We start from the raw sequence: 24,177 nt of genomic DNA, 5'->3' as shown, positions 1-24,177 counted from the left end.
CCATCATGTCATCTATTCCTGGGACTGAATGTCACACCAACCAGTGCAATGAAAGCCTTCCCAGACCTCTTCAAAACAAAGTGCATGGAAAGGAATTTTTAAACGAAATATATTATTCTCTATTATTTTTTTAAAGACTGAATGGCAAAAAAAAGAGTCAAAAAATTTTTTTTTACTTCAAAAGAAAATTATAGAATGAGGTGATCCTGTTGGGCCTCTGCACACACCCAGGCTCTCCCAGTCCAGGAGTGTGTGTGTGTGTGTGTGGTGGGGGGGGATCCCCTCCTCCTCAGATCCTGCCTCCTGATTGGACTACATTCTGTCCAGTCCCCCAGTGCCTTTCCCCGGTGGGCCTGCGGTGACCTGCTCAGCCCTTCCAGCTCAAGTGCTCCACCTTCATGGCCTTCACCAGCCAGTCCCGCTCGGACCCCTGCTCCGAGTCGCTGGTGTCGCTCCCCTCCACCGCCAACAGCTTCGAGTAGTTGATTCTCTTCCCTTTGGGCAGCCTGGATTGGACCGACAGGAACACGGCCAGCCAGACCACGAGGATCACGCAGCACGACCGGTAGAGCACCGCCAGGTTGAACCGCATCACCACGAAGCCCCCCACGAAGCTGCCCACGCTGCACCCCCCCCCGTAGAAGTGGCCTTGGAACATGGTCCCCAGCGGCCTCTCGGTGCCTGGCGTGGCCCCCTCCTCCACGGAGGCCGCCACGGCCCACCACAGGGCCCCGCCGCTGAGGGCCCCGAGCAGCTGCGCGGGGAGCACCGACCACCAGCTCCAGAGGAAGGAGTAGTAGAGCAGCTGCGCCGCCAGGCAGCCCAGCCCCAGCCCCAGCACGCCCTCCCGGGTCAGCTTCCTCTGCAGCGCCGGCCGCAGCGGGTGCAGCAGCAGCTCGCCCAGCAGGCTGAGCGCCACCGAGGCGCCCATGAGCAGCTCGCTGCTGCCGTGGTCTCGCATGTGCCAGAACAGGAAGTTCTGCACCGTGCTGGCCACGGCGCCCAGGCAGAACACCGTCAGGGCCAGCAGCACCAGGTGGGGGTCGCCCCCGACCACCGACAGGGCTTTGAGGGTCTTGGAGCTGGCCTCGGGCCGCCTGGCCGCGGGCACCGGGAAGGCCACGCTCACCAGCGAGGCCAGGATGCTGACCACGGAGTAGCTGTAGAAGTGGAGCACGCCCCGGGGGCCGGTGATCGTGGGGAAGCAGGCCAGGCGCCCCACCAGGGCGGCGATGGCGCACACGCCGGCCGACATGCCCAGCAGCCTCCAGACCCACAGGTGGCGGAAGCGATCCGTGGCGTCCACGAAGTCCAGGTATTCGTAGAGGCTGTCGTCCGCCACCTGCTCCAGCGGGGCGCTCAGCAGCTCCCAGAACACCAGGAAGCCCAGGGACAGGAGGAAAGTCCACCGCAGCCCTTCCAGGGACAGACCCCAGGCCTGGGCCGACTCCCGGACCCCGGACTCGTTGTGGGCGGGAGGGCCCGGCGCCGGCCCCCAGGGGAGCGCCGCCTCTCTCCCCTCCGAGGTGCTGGGCCGGGCCAAGGGGGTCGTGGTCCCGGGGTCTCCGACGGGGTCCGCCCAGGACCGCCGGGGGTCACTCGGGCGTGCGGGGTCGTCCTCGCGGGGTTCCTTTCCGAGGTCCGGGAGGCCCGGCGCCCCTGCTGGCGGGTTCGAGGTCCACTCTCGGGCGGAGATGGGGACCCCCGGGATCGCGGGCCCCCGCGGCGGGTCCGTGGCGGGCACGCCGGCGCTCTCGTTGCAAGAGCTGTCCAGCAGGTGTCCATCCATCGGGGGCACCAGGACCATGAGCAGGCTGGCCCCCGCCGAGCCCAGCAGCGAGCCGACCAGGAGCATCCGCCTCTTCTGGTAGCTCCTGGCCAGGAAGGTGCAGACCGGAGCCCAGCAGGCCGCCACCAGGTGCTTGGTCCCCATGAGGATGCCCACCCAGGGCGCCGCCAAGCCCAGCTGCCGCAGGTACAGCGTCAGGAACGGGGTCACGCAGGCGTCCCGGACCCCGCACACCAGGTGGAAGAGCCGGGCCACCCCCAGCGCCCTGCCGACGTCCCACTGGGGGTTGGCGCTCATGGCCACCCAGCTCCGTCAGATCCCGACCTGGGGACGGCGGAGGGGAGCGTGGCGCGGGCGCGGCGGCGGCCGGGGAGGGCGCGGCTCCATGACCCCCGGGGAAGGAGGCTAGGGGAGGGGGGAGGGGGAGTCCCGGCTCCGGGCGAGCCCCACTGCGGCCGGCCTCCGCCCGGGGGCGGCGCCGCACTCACCCAGTCAACGGCCGCCCGCACCCGGAAGCGGCCCCGCCCCGAGGGGGCGTGGTCCGGAGGGGGCGTGGCAGGGCGTGGCAGGACCCTGTGGGCGTGGCGTGGCGGAAGTGGGCGGGGCCGGTGCACCTGTGCCCTGCACCTGCCACGTTCTGCAGGTGGCTTTCTCCGCTGGCTGCCCTCACTTGCCTGGATGTGCACAGGTGCGCGACAGGCGAGATGGAGTACAGGCTCCACCTGGTCCCTGCGTGTCCTGTGACTTCCTTCCAGGATGTCCAGGCCAGGAGGGGGAGTGGAGGTGGGAGGAGAGAGAGTGGAGAAGAGCTCTATTAAGCTCCTTCCTCTTTAAAGCGTTATAGAAAGGCTTCCCAGTCCATGGCACCGACACAGAGATCCCCAACCCCTGTGCACCAAGTGAACGTGTAACCCCAAGACTCGCCTCCACCCCCTGTTTAAAAGCTCCTACATCGGGGCTGGGAGTTTGGCCTAGTGGTAGCATGCTTGCCTAGCATGCGCGAAGACCCGGGTTCGATTCCTCGGTACCACATACATAGAAAAAAGCTGGAAATGGTGCTGAACCTCAAGTGGTAGAGCTCTAGCCTTGAGAAAGTCCAAGGACAGTGTTCAGGCCCTGAGCTCAAGCCCAGGACTGGAAAAAAAAATAAAAAAAAATAAAAGCTCCTACATCTTTGTTACTGTCACGTGTTCTGCCCTCCTAGGTCTTGTATTTACATTGCTTATTGTTTCCATGCAATCAAAGCTTCAGAAAGGCAGGTATTTTTTCTCTTTCTCTTTCTTTTTCCTTCCTTCTCCCTCTCTCTCTCTCTCTCTCTCTCTCTCTCTCTCTCTCTCTCTCTCTCTCTCTCTCTCTCTCTCTCTCCCTCTCTCTCTCTCTTTCTTTCTTTCTCTCTGCCAATCCTGGGGCTTCAACTCAGGGTCTGGGTGCTATCCTTGAGCCTCTTTGTATTCAAGGCTGGTGCTCCACCACTTGAGTCACAGTGCCCCTTCTGGCTTTTTTGAGTTTATTGGAGAGAAGAGTCTCATGAGGACTTTTCTGCTCAGGCTAGTTTTAAACAGCCATCCTCAGACCTCCTGAATAGCTAGGATTACAGGTGTGAGCTTCTCTTCTGTTTTTCATAGTGCTGGGCATTGAATCTAGGACCTTGCACGTGCTAGGCAAGTGTTCTACCACTGATCTACAACCCTAGCCTTGGCAGTGAGTAGGGTTGGGGTAGGAATATTTGTTAATCTCTCTGCTTGCATAGCAGAATTTGGTCTAAGACTTGGAGTTGTTAGAGAACTGGGGAGAAAGCCCAGTGCTTTTTGCACCTTAACAGCCAGAAAATTCTAAACATGTCTACTTAAAGACCTCGTGAATATGAAAAAGTTTATTTCCTGCCAATACTGAGTAAAAAGGAAAAATAATTCAGCTGCCACCTGGCAAACTCACCAGCTTCAATCATACTGCCTGGAGTCACTTCAGGTGTCGAAATACCTCAGCCACACTGTGGCCTGTCCTTTGACCCTGTACTGGCCAAGTTCTTCGTCCATCTTTGTCTTGGTCGTAACTTGTCGCAGGCTCCTCTGCCCTGGGAGGCAGGCACTCTGCCCACTACTCTGCCTCAGGCACTCACATCTACATTTGGGCTCCAGGTTCTGAGCTTCACACTACTGATCATGGCCTACCTTTTCCCCTTGGACATTCCTGTCTACATGAGGAAACTGGGCCCAGTTCCCATGGCCCCGGCTGAATACCTGCAGGTACAAGTACCTGCTAGGTACTTGTCTCAATTCCTAGGACACTGAGAAGCCAAAATGGAACACACATATTGTCACTGTGTGTGTGTGTGTGTGTGTGTGTGTGTGTGTGTGTGTGTACCAGGGCTTGAACTCAGGACCTGGGCATTATTCCTTAGCTTTTTGCTCAAGGCTGGTACAGTACCACTCGACTCACAGCTCCACTTCCATCTGGAAGATGAGAGTCTCATGGACTTTCTTGCTGGTTTTGAACTTCGATCCTCAGATCTCAGGCTCCTCAGTAGCCAGGATTATAGCCATAGGCATCACCTTTCTACTCTTATATTTTCACACATCAAAGGGCCTCTCCAAATACTGTATGCCTGCAGAGACTTATCCAGGGGCCAGGCTGGGCTCAAGTCTTTGCCTTCTCTTGGTTAGTTTATCCTGGGGGTGGAAATTGCCTCTTCATGGTGGGAATGTTAGGCTAGTTGTCATTAATTATTCCTGTTTTTATACCTGTATGTTTACATTTTGAACTCCAATGTTAAGAATTGTGGTGTCTTCAATCTCAAGATCCTTGGAAATGACCGAATATTTCCACTTCTGTTTGGGGAGGGTGCCTTGTCAGGACTGTCCAAAGCTAATGAGAAGGTCTGCCCTCTGATTTCTATTATACTATAAACATGGTTGGGTATTAGACAAAAAGCAGAAAGATTTCAGTGTGCATGCATCAACTCTGTCATTCTTTTCTTCAGTGGGAGAAATGTGCCGTGGCAAGGATGCAGTGAGCAGTGATCTGAGGACAGGAAGCGAGCAGACCCAAGAGGAAGTCACTATGCTCACCTTTGACCTTCTTCCATCTTGCCCCTTGGCCCTAGAGCAATGGCTGAAATAGCAGCTCTGATATTGGCTTTTGTTTTTCATTTAGGTTTTTTAAATTGTTGCTATAAAGTTGAAACACAGAGGTGAACATAAGTAATATAAATGACAGTTACATAAATCAAGTAAAGAGTACATTTCTTTTTGGATAATGTCAATCATTTCATTGCTCTTTCCCAGTTGTTTCTCTTCCATAATTGTATAGTTTGTTTTCTCTTTCTCTCTTCCTTCCTTTCCCTACTTTTCCTCCCCCTCCCTCCCTCTCTCCTCTCTTTCTCTCTCTTTCCCCTCCTTTCTCTCTCTCTCTCTCTCTCTCTCTCTCTCTCTCTCTCTCTCTCTCTCTCTCTCTCTCTCTCTCTCTCTCTCTCTTTCTTGTTCTGGGGTTTTTAGTTCATTTTCTACATAGTGTCTAGTGGGTAGTACTGCTGCATTTGTTCGCCTTTTGTCCCTTCATTTCTGTGATCCTCTTACTCCCCACCCCCCTCAAAACATAGAAATGAACCAACAAGACAAAAAGAAAAAAAAAACCTATTCTTGTTTCCATATCCTGGAATTCATTTCAATAAATATTATTTTATATGATCAGCAGCACAGAGGCATTATGCTTTTGTGTTCCTCTCCTAAGAGTATCTGATGCTGTTTTTTTGGGGCTGGGTGGTCAGCTTCAGTGGCCAAAGACAAGGGTAGAAGGGAGCAATAAAAAACAAATGCAAATTGGGCACCAGTGGCTCATGCCTGGAATCCTAGCTACTCAGGAGGCTGAGATCTGATGGTCTCAGTTCAAAACCAGCCCTGGTAGGAAAGTCTCTGAGACTGTTATCTTCAATTAACCACCAAAAATCTGGAAATGGAGCTGTGGCTCAAGTGGTAGCCTTGAGTGGAAAAGGTTCAGGAACAATACCTAGGCCCTGAGTTTAAGCCCAAAAATGAACACAATGGGTGCTTCACAAGAGGTGCATGTTTCCATTCCATCTCAGCTCAGCTCTACTCAGCATCCGCTGGCCCTGGTCTGCAATCCCCATCCTCATACATCCCTCCCTGGCCGGGTCTCTGAGCTTCCAGGTACTCTCAGACCCCTGGTCAAAAACAGCTCTTCAATGGAGCCAGGCCTTTGTTTCAGCTGTGGGTATGAGTCTTGGAGAGCCTGGAAATAGTGTTTCTTGTTAAGCCTGCTGTCATGGTTCCAATTCTTCCACTTTCCTGGTAGAGGGTTCATTGGATGATGCCAGAGAAGGTGTTGATGGGCATTTGAAGGGGATTGGGCATGGTTTGAGTCTGTTCCATTGTCTTCTGCTCTTCTGGATTGAGCCATGGCATCTTGGATTTCTGGGTCCTTAAACATGGCTCTGGGCAGGGATCAACCTCGAATCTGTGGTGGGGACAGACCAGATCAGAGGACCCATCTGAGGTCCTCTTGAAAGGTATGGAAGAGGGTGGCATGTGGAATGAAGAGGAAAAATAGAAAGGAGAAAGAATTTCATGGGGAGGAGATGGGTTTCTGTATCTGTCTTTTTTACTAAACATACATTCCTAGGTAAAGCCTGCAAAGGTCATGTTAATTGGTGGCACGGATGCTCCTGGATGCTCCCTGGGTGGAAGGCCCCCCAGTGCTAGTATGAGGGGGTTGGGTTGGGAGGGTTGAATGTGCCCTTGGGCGTCTCAGCCTCTTCCCAGTGCCATTCTCTGCTACTTAGATTCAAGTCATCAGGACATGTGTCTGGTGACAGATGTCCTGGTTTGTGCCATGGAGCCTGGAGTCCTGGGCTAGGGGGAGGGAGGGGGAGGGGTGGGGAAGGGACAATGTGTGGTGGGCCCAGCTCACCTAACCACATCCCTGAACATACGCTGATTGTCCTTGTCCAAACACAACATCAGTGGCCTCTGGTCCTGGCTCTGGACCTGGATACTGGAGGTCCGGAAGGTGTTGGTCACCATCTACACACAGAGACAGAGCATGCGTGTGTGGCCATCGCTCAGCAGGTGGCCCTGTCCACACCTCCTGCTCTGGGTATGTGGCTGCTTCCGTGCCCTGCTTGCTTCTTGGAAATGACTCTAGGTAGTGACACCCCAGCCTGTGCTGCCTCCCCATTGTCCCGGACGATGGCTCTCAAATAGATTCTGAGCTGCTTCTTCCAGTCTGAATGCCACGGCCCATGCATGCTAGACTACTATAATTCCTGGGTTAGCTTGGTAAACATTTAGTAGTACTTCTACATGACCAACTGAATGGCTAGGAGCACTCATTTCTCAATATGAAATTCCATAAACAATTTCCTTATCTTTTGTTGTTGTTGTTGGTTTAGGGGCTTGAACTCAAAGCCTGCGCGCTGTTCCTGAGCTTTTGTGCTCAAGGCTGGCATTCTACCAGAGTAAGCCACAGCTCCACTTTTGCTTTTCTGGTGGTAAACTGGAGATGAGAGTCTCATGGACTTTCCTGCCCAGACCAGCTTTGAACCCTGATCTCAGCCTTAGGAAAAGCTAGGATTATAGGTGTGAGCCACTAGTGCCTCCCATTTTGTTTCCTTTGGTACAGCACTAGGGCTTGAACTCAGTGTCTCCTGCCCTCCTGCTCAAGGCTGGTGCTCTACCACTTGAGCCACACCTCTGCTTCTGGCTTTTTGGTAATTAACAGCAAATAAATCTCATAGACTTTTCTGCCTAGGCTGGCTCTGAACATGGATCCTCAGATCTCAGCCTCCTGAGTGGCAAGGATTACAGGCGAGAGCCACAAATGCCCAATAAAGACTGATATTCTTTAGGAATCTGGCTGCTGAGTGGTACTCAGGGATGCTGGGGGCACTTATGGTGGCTCCCGGGACATGTCACAGGTCCTCAGATGGTCCTGGGATGGAGGACAGGGCCTTGACTCTTTGAGTGCTTTCCTTAGCCTTGGTGCTCTGTGTTGGAAACAAACTTTCTGATCAGAAGCTCCATTTCTATGGTGAAGCTTGCAGACTCTGGTCCTCTCCTGTCATACCCTACCTGCACACAGGCTCTCAGCCACCCGCCAGCTCCCATCTGCCTGTGTCCTTCACCTCTCCACTGGAACATACCGAGAAGGACTTTCCTGCCAAGTGGCAGGACTTGACAACCTCCGAGACGCTCACATTCAGACACCTGTGGTCCATCGCAGACGCAGCCACTGGAGGGAGGGCAGTGGGGGAACACCAAAACTAAATTAGATAAGGGAACTGTGAGTGGGACTCCTGAGAAGTGTCCACTGGAGATTCTGGGTCCAGAGAAGAGCATTCTAGACCCAGTTCACCTCATCCCCCAGCTCCACCTCCTGGGCCCCCACTTCTGGATTCTTTCTTGCACTAGTTAAGTTTCACTTGCTTTCCCATCACCCAGATCCCTGGAGAACCAGGTAGGTTTCTGTCTCCTCAAGACCAGGCAGCCATTGTCAACCCCAACCCCTCCCTTCAGTGCTGTTCTCTGTCTCCTGCCCCACTTTGTCAAAGGAAGAATGCTCCACTGGATTCTCTGGTAGCCACAGACACCATGAGAATAAAAGAATTGCTAGCCAAAAGCAGTGTGATGAGAGAGTATGTTCTTCCTTCTTTCCTCTGACTGTGGAGCGAGCGTGTGTGTGTGTGTGTGTGTGTGTGTGTGTGTGTGTGTGTGTGTGTGTGTGTAGGTCAAACCCAGAGTCTTAGCTTTCTCATTCAAGTCTAGCACTCTACCACTTGAGCCATAATTCCCCTTTAGCTTTATTGTTTTTTGCTTTAATTGGATAACTGGAGATAAGAGTCTCATGGGACTTTTCCTGCTAGGGCTGGCTTCAAACTGAGATTCTCATATCTCAGTTTCCTGAGCCACCAGTTCCCTTGACTTAAAAAAAAATTAAAAACTTATCTGTAGTGCTGGGAATTGAACCCGGGACTCTCCCATGCCAGGAAAGTCTACCACTGAGTCCCACTCCCAGACCTCCACTAACACAATCATAATGACTGTGTGGCTGGTGTCAGGCTCATTTCCCTCCCTTTGGCTAAAGGGGGGGTTGCTCAGGCCAGTGCCTCTGAGGGACACTCTGGTGTTACTGCTCCAGATCTGATATGGTTGGGTGCAGGGGAAACACAAGTAATTCAGTTATAATTATAAGCTCCAAGATTCCATTCTATCCAAGATTTACTCTGTGTCACAAATGAGTGTTAGAAATCTCTTTTCAAATGCAGAGAAGTCACAAGCAACTTTCACAAGGTCACCAGGTGTCAGGTGGCAAAGCCAGAGCTCAACCTCTGCCTGTCGGGGTCTGGCCCTGCTGATCCATGGTCTGTACCTACCTCTACGCCAGCAGCCACTGTGTCTCCCATGGGTTTAGGGACCACAAGGAGAGAACGTCTGTGAGTGAATTTCACATGTCACTCATAAATCTACCTCAAGTGGAGCTCTTGTGTCCCTGTAAGATCCCAAATGTGGTTTGACACTACTAGCCTATAATCCTAGCCATATAGGTGTCTGGGATCTTGAGAATCAAGGTTCAAAGCCAGCCTATGCTGAAAAGTTCACACGACTCATCATCAAATTGACTTGCAAAAGGCAGAACAAGTGACAGGCCATCAGCCTGTACGAGCACAAAGCCCTGGTACCATCAACATAAACAAAGGAGCAGACACAAATGCAGGAGGCTGAGGCAGGAGGATGTTCTAGACCAGCCTGGGTTATCTGGAGAATTACTGTCTCAACTAAACAAAAGAGCACAAATTCAGTAGACAGAGAATACTGGTACTAAGGCTTGAACCTAGGATCTGGGTGTTGTCATTTAGCACGTTTTTGCTCAAGGTTACTGTTCTACCACTTGAGACTCACCTTCACTTTTTGGTGGTTAATGGAGATAAGAGTTTCACTGACTTTCTTTCTTGGGCTGGCTTGGAGCCTTGATCCTCAGATCTTAGTTTCTTGAGTAGCTAGAATTTCAGGCATGAGACACCCACACCTCACAGGGTAAATCTTCTTCTTCTTCTTCTTCCTCCTCCTCCTCCTCCTCTTCTTCTTCTTCTTCTTCTTCTTCTTCTTCTTCTTCTTCTTCTTCTTCTTCTTCTTCTTCTTCTTCTTCCTCTTCTTCTGCCTCCTCCTCCTCCTCCTCCTCCTCCTCCTCCTCCTCTTCCTCCTCCTCCTCCTCCTCCTCCTCCTCTTCTTCTTCTTCTTCTTCCTCCTCCTCCTCCTCCTCCTCCTCCTCCTCCTCTTCCTCCTCTTTCTCCTCCTCCTCCTCCTCTTCTTCTTCTTCTTCTTCTTCTTCTTCTTCTTCTTCTTCTTCTTCTTCTTCTTCTTCCTCTTCTTCTTCTCCTCCTCCTCCTCCTCCTCCTCCTTCTTTGCCAGTCCTAGGACTTGAACTCAGGGCCTGGACTCTGCCTTTCTTTTGTTCAACACTAGCACTCTACCACTGAGTCACAGTGCCACTTTTGGCTTTCTTCTGTGTAAGTGGTACTGAGGAATCAAACCCAGGGCTTCATGAATGTTAAGCAAGTACTCTACCACTAAGCCACATTCCCAGCCCATGGGTGAAAGTTCGTTGGCTCAGAAATGACCTTCAAGTCTCTGTGTTCATGCCTCTGAAGTCATGTGTGAGACTGGGTGTGGGGAACAGTACGCCTTCACAGCAGCCTTCACAGTACCCGGGCCCAGCTTTGATGATGCCTTTTAAATCTCCAGGTGCAGAAGCCCAGGCCAGAGTCTGGGTTACTGACAATGAACCAATAAAGAGCCGAGGTGCTGCTTCAGTCAGGAGAGGACAAAACTCAGCTTGTCCCAGCTGGAGTTCTGTGACCAGATATAGGAGCCCCCCCCTCCCCTTGCTGGCTCCTCCTTCTCCTGTCCCTGTTTCCTTCTCTCTCCCTGACTTCCTTCTCTGCCCTTCTCTCTCCCTCTTTGCTCTGCACCCCCTGGCTCCTTACCTTCAGTGTCACTGGCAGGAATGGCCTTCAAGATCAGCCCAGTGGCCCTAAGGGAGATGGTGACCTCTCGAGGGCGGTGGCTCAGCAGGACCTGGGGTGGAAGTGGGGGTTGAGGAACAACTGGGGTCTGGGTTGTGCCTCTCTCTTCTTGCACCCTCATATCTCCAGTCCGGTCTTTCCTGTGTTTTATCCTGCCCCGAATGCTGCCTGTGGCACTGTCCTGAACAAGCCAGGGGAGGAGGCATGGAGTCTGTCTAGTTTGCCATCTTCCAGCCCACAGGTTCAAGTCCCCAGTAGGATTAGTTCAGGCATTTAGTCAGATTTGGAGCTGGGTTGAGGAGAGTGGGGGGCAGCCCTTTCCTTCTATTTTTTTTTATTAAAGAAATTATTAACACTGATTTTTACATCATATTTCAAATGGCATGTTTAACAAACAAGTATTCAAGAAGGGAATCTCTATATACAATCACCAGCACTTAGATTTTAGATTTTAGAACATAATCAAAAGTAGGCTGAGGGTTTGTATGTCATAGATACATATGAATCTATGTAATAAAACATTGTGTCTATAGAGCCCTTTCCTTCTTTAAGTTCCATCACCGCCTGTCCATACCAGTCGACCTTGACCCCTTCTCTCCCATCTTGTCCCTGAAAGCCCTTCCACGGCTGAAAAGCCTAAGAGCTGCAAGGAAGGTAAAAGGAGCCTGTTACCCACTGCTCAAATCTGAAATTCCAGCTGCCCCAGAGTCTGAGATCTGAGTATCACACATCAAAACCAGCCCAGGAAGACAAATCTGAGAGACTTTAATTCCAATCAACCAGCAAAAAAAAAAAAAAAACCATATGTGGGAGTATTTCTCAAGTGGTAGAGTACCAGCCTTGAGTGAAAAAAAAAAGAATCAAGCCAGAGTGACTCTGAGTTCAAGCCCCAGTAATGACACACACACACATACACATCAAAAAAGAAGGGAAAAGAAAGTTCCTTTGGCTCCTTCTGCCCTTCCAGATTCCTGAAGCCACCAGCGGAACCTCCTGGCCCCCTCCTGACCACAGCCAAGTCACTGACCTTCCGGTAGCTCAGGGAGAGCTCAGCACCCAGGCTGTCCACTGCTCCTCGCCTCCTGGGTGAAGTGCCCTCTGTGAAGGGGGAAGAGAGGAGGGTGTAAACTAGGGGTGAGGTCCTCTGCACACTGAGGCCAGGCTGAGCTGCTGGGCTGACCTGCAGATGCCCTGGGTGCTAAGCTAGGTAGCATCACAGGGGGACCAGGAGGGCTTCTCGGTTGCAGGAGCCCTAGGGAGGGAGGCAAAGGCAGCCCGGGTACTGGCAAGAGGCAGGGTTGAGCTGCCGGGGCAAGAGGTGGGAGAGTTGAGGGGAAGCTGAGCCTGAGCTTTGGGAAAGGGGGAGCACTGTTCACCTTTGGAGGGTCTGGTGTCATGAATCTTCACCTTCAACTCTGTGAGGAAAACGTCCTCTGTAGGTTCTTGGCTCAGATCACTGAAGATCTGGAGAGAGGCAGGAGAAGAACGGGAGGAAGGAGGTTTGGTTTGGAGAAGGACAGCTCACGGGGCCTCTGCCTCACAACAGCCATGCTTTATTCTTTATTTTAATTATTTATTATTTGTGCTGATACTAAGGCTGGAACTTAGGGGCCTCAGGCTTGCTTAGCTTTCTTCTCTGTTCAAGGATGGCGCTCTACCACTGGAGCCACATCGCCTCCGGGCTCTCCGTTGGTTCATTGGAAATAAGTATCTCACACACTTTGCTGCCTGGTGGCCTTGATGTGGCTTCTCAGATCTCCATCTCCTGAGTAGCTAGGATTACAGTCGTGAGCCACTGGCGCTGCCTGGCTATGCTAGATTCTGAGTTGAATCCATCTACCGCTACAGAAATTCATTATATATAATTATAACATTGTAAAATACAATGTTATAATATTATATTATATAACTTATACTATATAGTATAATAATATAATATGTAATACTATACCTCTCTCTCTCTCTCTCTCTCTCTCTCTCTCTCTCTCTCTCTCTCTCTCTCTCTCTCTCTCTCTTTCTCCATGAGCCAAATGAGAGATAACTATGTTTTGGTCTATAACAGAACACACACACATACATAGATTGCATACATATACGTACACATGTAATGGATCTTGATCCTATGGATTGTAATAGAACTGAAAATTCTCCCCACCTAGAGGTGTCATAGCTATTGCACACATTCGTGTGATGGTGCTGGTGGAGATACACCTACACACTGCCTATTGAGTAAAGGGAGAGCACACACAATCACATCTCTGCCTGATCGTGAGAACACTTTGACTGACTGTACATTTGGTCAATGCTCTACCATATGCTCCTTTAATGTATAAAAGAGTAGTTGAGCCGAGTAGAGATGCCTTATAGCTGTCATCCTAACCACTCAGGAGGATGAGATCTGAGGATCATGGTTCAAAGACAGCCTGAGCAGAAAAGTCTGTGAAACTCTTACCTCCAATTAACCAGCAAAAAGCCAAAAGTGGAGTTGTGGCTCAAGTGATAGAGTGCCAGGCTTGAGTGAAAAAGCCAAGGGAGAGAGCTCAAAGACTTGAAACCCCAGCACCAGGGGTGGGGGAGGGGGGGGAGAGCCTTGAACTAATGGGAATTCGTGGCTCTAAGATTGGAAATGAGCTCAGAGTGTCCTGTCCTGGATCCCCCACTCTTCTGCGTGGATCTGAGCCTTAGATATTCTCGGTGATCGGATCCATCAAGCCACTAAGAGATAAGGCATTGTCACTGAGAGCATGGGGGTGAGTCTGTGACTTGTAGCACAAGGGATCCAGTTCCCAAGGGATCCAGGTTCTGACGTGGCACCCCTAGGGGTGAGGCATGGGAGGTTTACCTTGACCCTGTAGATCTGGAAGTAGATAGGTTGGGTACCCATGCGAACATAGTAAGTGATGGCATCCAGGATGAAGGGGTCGACCGCCTGCGACGTATCCAGACAGGGAGGCTGTGAGGGAGACAGAGGTTGCCTTCAGCCAGTTTTATCCAGGCTACTAATGAGGCGCCGTTTCTCCAAGAGACTTCACAGATTCTCCACAATGCACAGACTCAGCTGGCCTTTCCACACACCCCAGTCCTTCCTGAGCACTTGATTTCTACTCCGTTTCTACTGTTCACAGGGTCTGCTATTGGCTTATCAAAGCTGAAGAATGAGTTGAGGAAGAAATGGACAGAAGCTAAAAGGACAAAGAAGCGAATTCTCCAGCATTCTATTGTAATTCTCAAAATCCCAATAGAACTTAAAACCCAAAACAAAACATGAAAGGTTAATTCTATAATTTATCAGGAGGAATAAAGAGTTGGCATGTTCTGATGCATTTTATAAAAGAAGGACAATGGTAGAAGCTAATCCTGGCAAATATTAAAATCAAAGGGTAGATTTCTACCAGATCCCAGAGAGAGAGAATGAGTGTCCAGAAATAAACTCAAGCAGATGTAAGAATTTAGTCAATGATAAACAAATATGACACGTGAACAAGGCCAGGAGACTAATGCAATAAATAGCTTCAGGACAACTGGCTAAACCTTTGGGGAAAAAAGCAAAATGGCTTGCCTTATGTGAAACACTAAAATTAATTGCAGATGGGCTGATTAGCTAACTGTAAAATTCAAGGCACTGGAAGTGTTAGAGTAAATCAACAGTGAATATTTAATTTTGGAGTAGGGAAGGACTTTCAAAGCAAGACACTGAAAAAGAAGCCCCAAAGAAGAAATGTGCTATGTCTGACTACATTACACCTTTTAAGTAAACAAGAAAACCCAGACACACAAGCAAACACACACAAAAAAAAGCCTGAGCCAGTGGCTCGGGGGGCCCTAAGCCTAGCTAATCAGGGCACTGAGATCTATAGGATCCAGGTTTGAGGCCAGCCTAAGCAGAAAAGTCGATGAAGTTATCGATCATCTCCAACCCACTAGCCAAAAGCTGTGCTGGAGTTGTGGTTCAAGTGGTAGAATACTATGCATGGGTGGAAAAGCTGAGTGAGACCATGAGGCCCTCAGTTCAAACCTTAAAAACAATAGAGAAAACCAAGAGATAGGTAATTTACAAAGGGGGGAAAAAGCATGAGCAATGTGTGTATAGCTGTGACTAGCTGAAAACCCTTATCAGAGTGTTTTTGTGTAGCAGAGGCCTGACCTGGAGCCAGGCCGCTGAGTACCTAGGGCCCTGCACAGCTCAGCTCATTTATTACTAGTCTCTTTCTGCCTCAGTGACTTGTCCTGCACAAAGGGGCTGTGTGAACAATAGCAGCTTGGCGTGAGAGGACCTGACAGGGAGGCAAGGAGAGAACTAAGCAAGTGAATCCCTTCTTAGGAATGCTTTATATGCCAGGTATTGGGGCTCACAACCATAACCCTAGCTACTCGGGAGGCTGAGATCTGAGGATCATGGTTTCAAGCCAGCAGAAGAGTCTGGGAGACTTTATTTTCAAAAAGCCAGAAATAGAGCTGTGGCTCATGTGGCAGAGCACCAGTCTTGATCAAAGAAGTTAAGGGACAGCGCCCAGGCCCCGAGTTCTAATACCATTAGCAACACACACACACACACACACACACACACACACACACACACACACACGGGGAGGTGCCTGGATTAGTGCTGGGCATATAGTAAATGCTAGGGAGTGCCAGCAAATGATCCCAGAAAGGTCCCAGAAAATTTCCTTCCCTAAAATGGGTTTATTCCACCCTTTCCACAGTACCCGGCTCCAGAGAAGGCTCAGAAAGTGCTTAATCCCAGGATATCCGAGTACTGGCAGCACAAGCCTCCCTGGCACCTGTTCCTGGCCCATCCTCCCTTCCCTCCTCACTGGGTTCTTTGTGCCCCATCTGTGCAGTCCTATATCTCCCTCCCTCCCTCCCTCCCTCCCTCCCTCCTTGCATCCGAGGAGCCCATACCATTTCAGCCAGCTTGTGGATGGCAGGGCACAGGGTATTGACTGTGCTCTGGTACCAGGGGTCTGCCTGGCCCAGGAATGTGGCCAGCTCTCCCAGCTCCTGCTGCCTGGATGCTGCAGGTTCCTGGAGACAAGAGGATGGATTTAAGAAGTGGTGCTCTGGCTCAAGTGGTAGAGCACTGTAGCCTTGAGCTAAAGAGCTCAGTGACAGTGCTCTGGCCCAGAGTTCAAGCCCTACCACTGACAAAAAAAAGGATAGGTTCATCCCTCAGGTCTGCCTCCTGACCTGGGGTTCCCCATACCCCAGCCTGTGCTTTTTGAGAGAGGCCAATCTTGAACATTCCAGGGCCTCATCTTGCATACTGTGTATAATTAATCAGAGTCTGCTTCCTGAGCTCAGGGGAGGTGGGGAGGGCTTTGGCTGAGGGTCCCTTGCCAGGGATGATTGAAAAATAATCCTTAGCCTCAACAGGGGAGAGGAGACCAGTTTTGTTTTGATCTTCCTGCCAAGTGGCAGGAAGGGAAACCACAGGTGACTTTCTACTCTGAGACTTCTTTCCATGCTTTTCTCTTTTTTGGGGGTGGGGGTTCCTGGGACTTGAACTCAAGACCTTACATTCTCTCTTAGCTTTTTTTTCGAGGCTGGTGCTCTACCACTTGAGCCACATCTCCACTTCCAACTTTTTGCTGGTTAACTGGAGGTAAGAATCTCATAGGCTCTTTTGTTCTTGTTGGTTTCAAACTTCAACCCTCAGGTCTCAGCTTCCTGAGTAGTTAGGATTATGGGTGTGAGTCATCAGGGCCCAGCTTTTTATGTTTTTATGTGATCCTTGAAAGTGTACATGTGTGAAAGAGAGAGAGGAGAGAGAAAGAGAAAGAGAGAGAGAGAGAGAGGAGGGAGAGAGGAAAAAAACCCTATGTTTAAGGAGAAGCACAATCATATTCTACTACAAAACCAAGCTGGATAAGTGGCTCCTGCCTGTAATTCTAGCTACTCATGGTGCTGAAATCTGAGGATCACAGTTAAAGCCAGAAGGAAATTTCATGAGGCTCCATCTCCAAAATAACCAGCAAAAAGCAGGACTGGAGGTGTGGCTCAAGTAGTAGAGTGCCAGCCAAGGAAGAAAACAGCAAGTGCCAAGCTCTGACACTTTCAAACTCTGATATTGGAAAAAAGAAATCAAATGAATACAAAACTAAAACCAGACGCAGCCGCGGACAGCAGGCAGGCCTGTGTGGTGAGAGACCCTGTCTTGGCCGCTTGTGGTCCCTAGCACACTCTGGAAATCTGTCCCAGCTCTGCATTGGCAGTGGAGTGACTGGCCCCTGGGTAATGAGATTGAGATTACAGAAGGATTCTTACCCCTCCCTGCTCCACCCAGCCCTGCTCCTGACCCCATCCACCCCTTTCCCACGCTCCCCTCACCCACTCCGCTCCCTGTCCAGTCACCTTCGAGGACAGCACAGGGATGTAGTAGAGCTGGAGGCTGAGTCTGGGGGTGAGGCAGAATTTCTGGGATTCCTGCTTCCTGGGAAAGTACAGTCAGAGTAGAGTGGGGAAGGGGTCACAGCAGGGAGACAGTAATTCTTCCTCCCCTCCCCTTCCCTCCCTTCCCCTCCCCTCTTGTCCCCCTGCCCAAAGATCTTGGGTTTGAACTCGGGGCCTGCACCCTGTCCTGTAGCTTTTTTGCTCAAGGCTGGCTCTCTATCACTCGAGCCACACCTCCACTTCTGGCATTTTCCTGGTTAGTTCTGCCTTTTCTGCCCGGGCTGGCCCCCCACCCGCGCCTGCTCCAGAGGGGCCTACCTGAGCCTGCAGTAGGCCTGGGCCAGGCGCCCCAGCATCCGGTCGTCTCCCAGCACCAGCACCCGGGCGGTGCGCACGCGGGCCACGCCGGGCAGCAGCTCTCCATCCCCGCCGGGCCTGGCGGTCCTGCGGTGCAGCCCCGGCGACCCGTCCCAGGAGAAGTCAGGGGGCCACAGGCGCTTCTTGATGCCCCCCTTGCGCTGCAGGGCAGCCCGCTCCACCTCCGGGCTGCCGGGGGCCGGGATCTTCTCGGTCCCCCAGGGAAGGTCCCGCTCGATGCCGCTGTCGGTGGACAGCACGGACACGCGCGCCAGGTCCGGGTCTGGCCCCAGGCCCTGCAGGTCCAAGGCCTCCAGGTCGGCGCTGAGGCGCAGCTGGGATGGAGAGCGGAGGAGGCGTGCCAGCTCCTTCCCTGGGGGCAGGAGAGCAGGGGTCCCCTCAGAAAGGCCTTCCAGGGTTGCTTCGCTGCAAGGAGCTATGATGGACAGAGACTCCTAATCCTGCACGCTCTGCCTACCCCTGTTGAGAGCAAGAGAAGACCGCAGAAGTCCTGGCCTAACTCCTTCACTTAGCTCAGCGGGGACCCCTCCTGGGAGCTTCACTCCCTGAAGGCCCCTCAGGGACACACATTCTTGTCATCGGCACCAAGAAAGGAGCCAGTGGGTCTAACCCACTGTGCGTGCGTGTGTGTGTGTGTGTGTGTGTGTGTGTGTGTGTGTGTGTGTGTGTGTGTATGTGTGTGTGTGTATTCTGGGCTGGAACTCAGGGCCTGGGCAGTATCCCTGAGCTTTCTCACCCAAGGCTAGCATTCTACCACTTGAGCCACAGCTCTACTTCTGGCGTTTTGGTTAATTGCAGATAACAGTCTCACAGACTTTTCTGTCCCAGCTGGCTTTGGGTGCTGATGCTCAGATCTCAGCTGAGTTTTCTTTTTAATGTATTGCATTATGAGGACAGTGTGGCTTAGAGAGAAAGAAAATCGAGTCCATCTAGCGTGAGCCAGCCTACAAAAGCATATGAAAACTATTAGGACTTGAACCCAGGTCTCTCTCTCTCTCTCTGGCTGGGGGCTGGATATCAGGTATTAGAGGTTTGATGAGTGGGGTCTCCCTGAAAAAGCCTCCCCAGCTCTAGGTGCTGTGTAAGTTCATGTGAACCTTCCTTCCTCCCTCCCTCCCTCCTTCCCTCCCTCCCTCCCTCCCTCCCTCCCTCCTCTGGGAGCCCTAGGCCTGCTAGCATCAACACAAGCTCCTGGCCGGTGAGACCAGAGACACCAACCCACAGCTATTCCCACCTCGACACCAGCCGTCCTTCCAGCCACTCAGTGAGCAGCCACAGATGCACATACAGACACGGGCACAGACACACATGTGCACCCTCCCCCCCCTGCCCCCCCACCCCAGCCAAGTGCAGCTAGCTCCCATGGACACGTACAGAGCTGCTCCTGGCCAGTCCACAGATGGAAGGTGATGGTGGGGCTGGGTAGTGGGCTGCCTGGTGGCCCGTCCTGGAGAGGGTCCCCTGAAGAGAAGGGCAGCCTGTGTGAGGCCCATGGAGACAGGGCTGGGGGCTTGCTGCTGTCCTCCCTGCCCAGCTCCTGAGGTGGGTGGGCATGGATAACAACCCCTCCTTCCCCTGCTTCTAGAAACTCCATGAGCTCCATAGAGATTCCAGAATCTTCCGAACACTGCTGGGCTGCTGTGAATTTCCCTACCCACATCGGGTCTGTGGCTATTATGACATTAGCTTATATGTAAATAGAATCTTGAAGAAAATTGGTGACGTAAATGTTTCTGATGTCTGCTATATGAGTCTTTCTGGACACCTGGATTTGCATCTTGGCACTCCTAGTTTTATTGGACAAGGTGTTTTTGTTTTGCCAGTACTGAGACTCGAACTCAGGGCCTTGTACTTTTGCTCGACTTGAGCTGTGCTCTACCACTTGAGCTGTGCCTCCAGTCCAGCTTTTGGTTGATCAGTTAGAAGATGTAGCCTCACAAACGTCTCTACCTGGGCTAGCTTTGAACCATCATCCTCCAGACCTCAGCCTCCAGGAGTACCAGGTGGGGAGTCACTAGGTGCCCAGCTTGGGCAAGATTTATGTTCTTCACTTTTATTTTTCTAACTCAGTCTCCTCCCCAGTAAAATAGGGGTGAGGGTAGATCCGAATCTCATTAGTTTACTGTAAAAATTAAATAATTTATTATATGTAGGTGATTCAAATATACCTAAGGAATCAGTCACCTTCTGGGGAAGGAAAGGGTGCAGCCATGGCCCTAGGCTCCTGGAACCTCAAGTCCTCATGTCCGAAATCCCAGCTCCGGGCGGGCACAGCGCTGCTCCCCAGCGCCCCCTGCTGTCCCCGGCCGCCCAGGTCGCTTACCTGCGCAGCGCGCCCTGGAGGCCGCCGCGGGCCCCAGCAGCGAGCGGTAAATCTCCTGCAGCCTCTCCAGGTGTCCAGCCGGGCCATGGCTGCCCTCGCCGCAGGCCACCTGCTCTACAGCTGCCACCACGGCGTGGAAATAGTGCTCCAGGACGCGGCGGGAGCTGGCCTGCGGGGAAGGGGGTCATGTCAGAGCCCAAGGTCCAGCCCAACTCGGGGGTGGGGGGAACCCCTTTGTCTCTCACATCCTAGGATGGGGAGATAGCTGGTGGCCTGTCACTTTAAGGTGGGGGTCACATAGAAAGAGAATTACTCTGTGCACACACCTGCAGCTTGCTATGTTTCTTGTGAGCTTCTGTGGCGTTTTCTTCCATCTTTTAAATAGCTGTGTAAATATTCCACTGACTGAGCCTGGTGCTACTGTAATGTTGCAGTGAATTTATTTTGTAGTCTCTCTCTTTTTAAAAAATATGCTTTAAGTGAATAAGACACCAATATTCAAATGTTCAGAGGGTGTTCTTATTTTCTCAGAAAGAATGTAACAGAAGATTAGAGGAAGAGTTGGATTGGAAGGGCTGGGGAAGAATGATTGAAGAGGTGCTATCCATCAAGATGCACTGTGTTTATCAACTGATTTTTTTTGCCAGTCCTAGTGCTTGAACTCGGGGCCTGAGCACTGCCCTTGGGCTTTTTCAAGACTAGAGCTCTACCACTTGAGCCACAGCACCACTTCTGGCTTTTTCTGTGTATGTGGTACCAAGGAGTCGAACCCAGGTCTTTGTGCATGCTAGGCAAGCACTCTACCACTAGGCCAAACTCCCGGCCCATATATAAATTGTACCTTTGGTACAATTACTTAAAGATAATAAAATAGTTTTTAAAAAAAGAATGAAAAGACATTGCCCAGATGCCCACCCCTCCCCCTGCTCCCTCTCTGCCAAAGAATACAAGATGTGAGGTCCAGAATGGAGGTTTCAAGATAGAAAACTGCAAGGAGAGCCACATGTATTAGAATGGGCAGAGCAGTATCCTTGCTTGGAGCATGACAGCAGGGACGGATGTGGACAAGCAGTGGACAAGCAGTGGACAAGTGGACCCTTAAATGAACCCTCCTTTCTGGGGGCCTGGCCTCTCCCACACAGGCAGCTCCCGGGCTCTGAGTCTCAGCAGGTCCAGCCTTAGCCATTACTCACTTCAGTCTTCTCCACCTTCCTGAGTCCCCAGACTACCCACAAAAGGTCACCCCAACTGACAGGAGCCCTACCCCTTCCCAAAACTTAAACACCTGTGGCTGACCCTCTGCTGGAAGGTCACCAGCCTGCTGGGTTTTCCCAGGCCTGTGCAAAGTCTGGAGTTAAACCACAAACAAGCCGGGAAGTATGGAAGTGTTGGGAGTTGGCAGATTCTGCAGGGCATTGGCTATCTATAACAGCACATGCATAAGACAGAATATGTTCTGAAGCCATCAAACGTGTACATTTTCTATCCAGATATGGTGATACAGGTCTGTGGAACCAGCTACTAGGGAGGCAGAGGGAGAGGACAGACCCTACAAAATTAGGGACACCTTATCTTAAAAAATGCAAACATTATAGAGATTTCCTTCTTGAGTACTTGTTTGTTAAACATTTGATGGAAAGACTTGGAAAAAATCATATTAAGTGAAGTAAGCCAGACCCAAAGGAATGTAGGCTCCATGGTTTCCCTCATCTGTAATAATTAGTACATTTCCAAAACTCTCCTAGCAGAGGATTACAGTAGCTCAGACCCTAGATACATAAGGCCATATAGGATGAGGCCAAATGAATGGACCTCCAGGACATGGAAACAGGAGCTGAATTATGTGACTGTTATTCTTTATGTATTATGTTTTTCTCCCTTCTCTTGTGTTGTCCACTTTGTTACCTGGTATATTACATAGATGTTTACCTGTTTATTTGAAATAGGAGGGGAAAAATGAGGGAAGGGAGTGGGGGAGGGAAATGGGGACAAAAACATAAGAAGGGATATCAATGTGTGAGAAGTAATGCACCCTCTATCTGGCGAATATAACTGTAACCCCTCTCTATACATTGAAATAAAAAAATGTGGCTTCAAAAAAAGAAGAAAAATGACATTTGAAATATGACGTCAAAATCAGTGTTGATAAAAATCTTTAAAAAATGCAAACAAAAGCTGGGTACTGGTGGCTCATGGCTATATTCTTAGCCACCAGAAAACTGGAAGTGGCACTGTGGCTTGAAGTGGTGTAATACTAGTCTTGAATGAGTGAAATGACTCAAGTGTTACAGCTGTTCCAGCACTTCTGGGAGGCCCTGGGTTCAAGTCCTAATACTACAGAAAAGTATATAGTTTTGAAGGACAAGGTTCTCATGTGCCATGTCTCCAATAGTGTTATATGTTATATCAATTGGTGACAGAACCCAGCACGGTAATCCTAACTACCCAAGAGGCTGAGGTCTAGAGGAACATGGTTCAAAGCCATCTCTAGGCAGAAATATCTACAAGAATCAATTACTAAAATTCTGGGGGAGTGGCTCAGATGGTAGAGAGCCAACCTAGGAAGCAAGTTGAACAAGTGAGAATTGAAATCCTGGTACTGGCCAAAAATAAAAATAAATGAAAATAGTAAAAAGTAGTGACAGCTTTTGACTTCTCCATTTTTTTCACAAACGAATGGGGATGGAAGCCGGAAGATGACAGAATATAGCTTGATATCAGAGAGATCAGAGTTCAAGTGCTGGTTCAGTCCCTTTGCAGCTTATGTGACTCCCAAGTAAAAATTTCAGCCTCTCTGGGTCTCAGTTTCCCCATTGGTTAATGTAGAGGGTAACTGCATTCATTGCATAATGTTGTGGGGAGAGTTTCACAATGTGTTATCAAGGGATGGGCACAGTGTTTAGGACCCAGTCGTGAATAAAGCAATGAGCTGTTCCAATATGGGTGCCATTATTAAGGAAATAAACCCAAATGTTATTTGCTATGGTTTCTAGGCAGAGAAGCTGAGTCGTTTTCATTTTTCTTCTTTTTCACATGCACATGGCTCAGCAACCATTTTATTATTCCTTGCTGATCTGTAGAGGGATTTACAGGGCAAGGTGACAGGAACTGGAAGTGAGTGGTGATGATTGGCCTGGACATACAAGGACCCGGAGGTCAATTACCTGCAGCTTCCGGTGCACAGCACCCACGTGGCAGGCCTCTCCCAGAGCGGCCTGCAGAGCGTGGGCCACCACGTGGCGCATGCAGGCCTCGGGGCTCTGCTGCTCCTGGGCCGCCTGGATCTCCAGCAGCAGCGCGCTGCACACCGAGGCAGACACCAGCTCTGGGTCCACGAAGAGGAGCACCCTGGGGGCAGGGGCAGAGGGACAGTGGTGGCCACCACAAACTTGGTGGCTCCCCCCATCCACCTCCAGCCAGGGGACTTGGTTCTTTGAGATGGTGAGCAACAACTCTAGAAAGAAGAGCTTCATTCAAGCCAGGCGCTGGTGGCTCAAGCCTGCGCCGGGCTAACCAGCGCCTTGGCTACTCAGGAGGCTGATAATTGAAGATCATGATTCCCAGCCCAGCCCAGGTAGGGAAGTCCATGAGATTCTAATCTCCAGCTAGATCCCAGAAGACCAGAGGAGGCTCTGTGGCTCAAAGTGTTGAGCAGGAAAGTTTAGGGACAGCATCAGGCCCTGAGTTCAAGCCCCATGACCACCCCCCCCCCCAAACAAACAAACACATAAATAAAAAAAAATTCAAATTCAGGAGAATCAGAGTGAGATTGACAAGGGCCCAGGATGGGGTTCTCAGCCATACAGATCCACTGTTTCCATTAGGGGAAGATATGGAGTCCTGTGTCTATGGGAAGTCTAGCGTAAACACATCCTCCCTACCTGGTCCAGGGATATTTATTTATTTATTTACTTTTGCCATTCTTGGCTTGCACTCAGGGCCTGAGCACTGTCCTTGGGCTTTCTCAAGGCTAGGGCTCTACCACTTGATAGGCCACAGCACCGCTTCTGGCTTTTTTCTATGTGTGTGGTACCAAGGAATTGAACCCTGGTCTTCATGCATGCTAGGCAAGCACTCTACCACTAGGCCATGCTCCTGGCCCCTGGTCCAGGGACTTTTAGGAAGCATCACAAAGTTCCTCCAGTACCTTCAGAAGGCTGAAGGGAGCAGCAGCCCCAGGCCCTCTCACCTCTCCTGGTAGGGGTACAGTTCGCTCCTCAGGTTCTGTTCCGCAATGACCATCCTTTGGTACAGAGT

At 51.0% G+C, this 24,177-nt stretch overlaps 2 protein-coding genes and 1 long non-coding RNA gene across 3 annotated transcripts in view; 1 reads left to right on the top strand and 2 right to left on the bottom strand.

Moving 5' to 3' along the window:
• The window catches only part of LOC150050955 (uncharacterized), a 23,834-nt gene extending 9,728 nt beyond the window's left edge, over window positions 1-14,106 (top strand). The window contains exon 3 of the long non-coding RNA XR_016538277.1: window positions 13,952-14,106. This is a non-coding gene — a long non-coding RNA (uncharacterized LOC150050955). The remainder of the gene's footprint in view (window positions 1-13,951) is intronic.
• Mfsd6l (major facilitator superfamily domain containing 6 like) lies at window positions 255-2,532 on the bottom strand. Its single transcript, XM_090349573.1, has one exon. It carries the CDS (start codon window positions 2,084-2,086, stop codon window positions 368-370), a length of 1,719 nt encoding a protein of 572 aa, XP_090205699.1. The 5' UTR covers window positions 2,087-2,532; the 3' UTR covers window positions 255-367.
• Window positions 5,821-24,177, bottom strand: Pik3r6 (phosphoinositide-3-kinase regulatory subunit 6). Its single transcript, XM_090349574.1, is given in 15 exon segments — window positions 5,821-6,262; window positions 6,716-6,828; window positions 7,947-8,045; window positions 8,047-8,066; window positions 10,788-10,878; window positions 11,854-11,924; window positions 12,203-12,290; window positions 13,669-13,779; window positions 15,732-15,854; window positions 17,181-17,259; window positions 17,538-17,949; window positions 18,972-19,058; window positions 19,921-20,089; window positions 23,085-23,268; window positions 24,110-24,177. Coding segments are annotated over 15 exon segments (1,857 nt in total). The 5' UTR covers window positions 24,163-24,177; the 3' UTR covers window positions 5,821-6,105.

This window comes from Megascapheus bottae, chromosome 17 (genome assembly GCF_031878675.1).
Source record: "Megascapheus bottae isolate mThoBot1 chromosome 17, mThoBot2.hap1, whole genome shotgun sequence".
NCBI lineage: Eukaryota > Metazoa > Chordata > Mammalia > Rodentia > Geomyidae > Megascapheus > Megascapheus bottae.
Note: the sequence above shows the minus strand (reverse complement) of the source record. Positions and strands in the feature narration are given on the sequence as shown.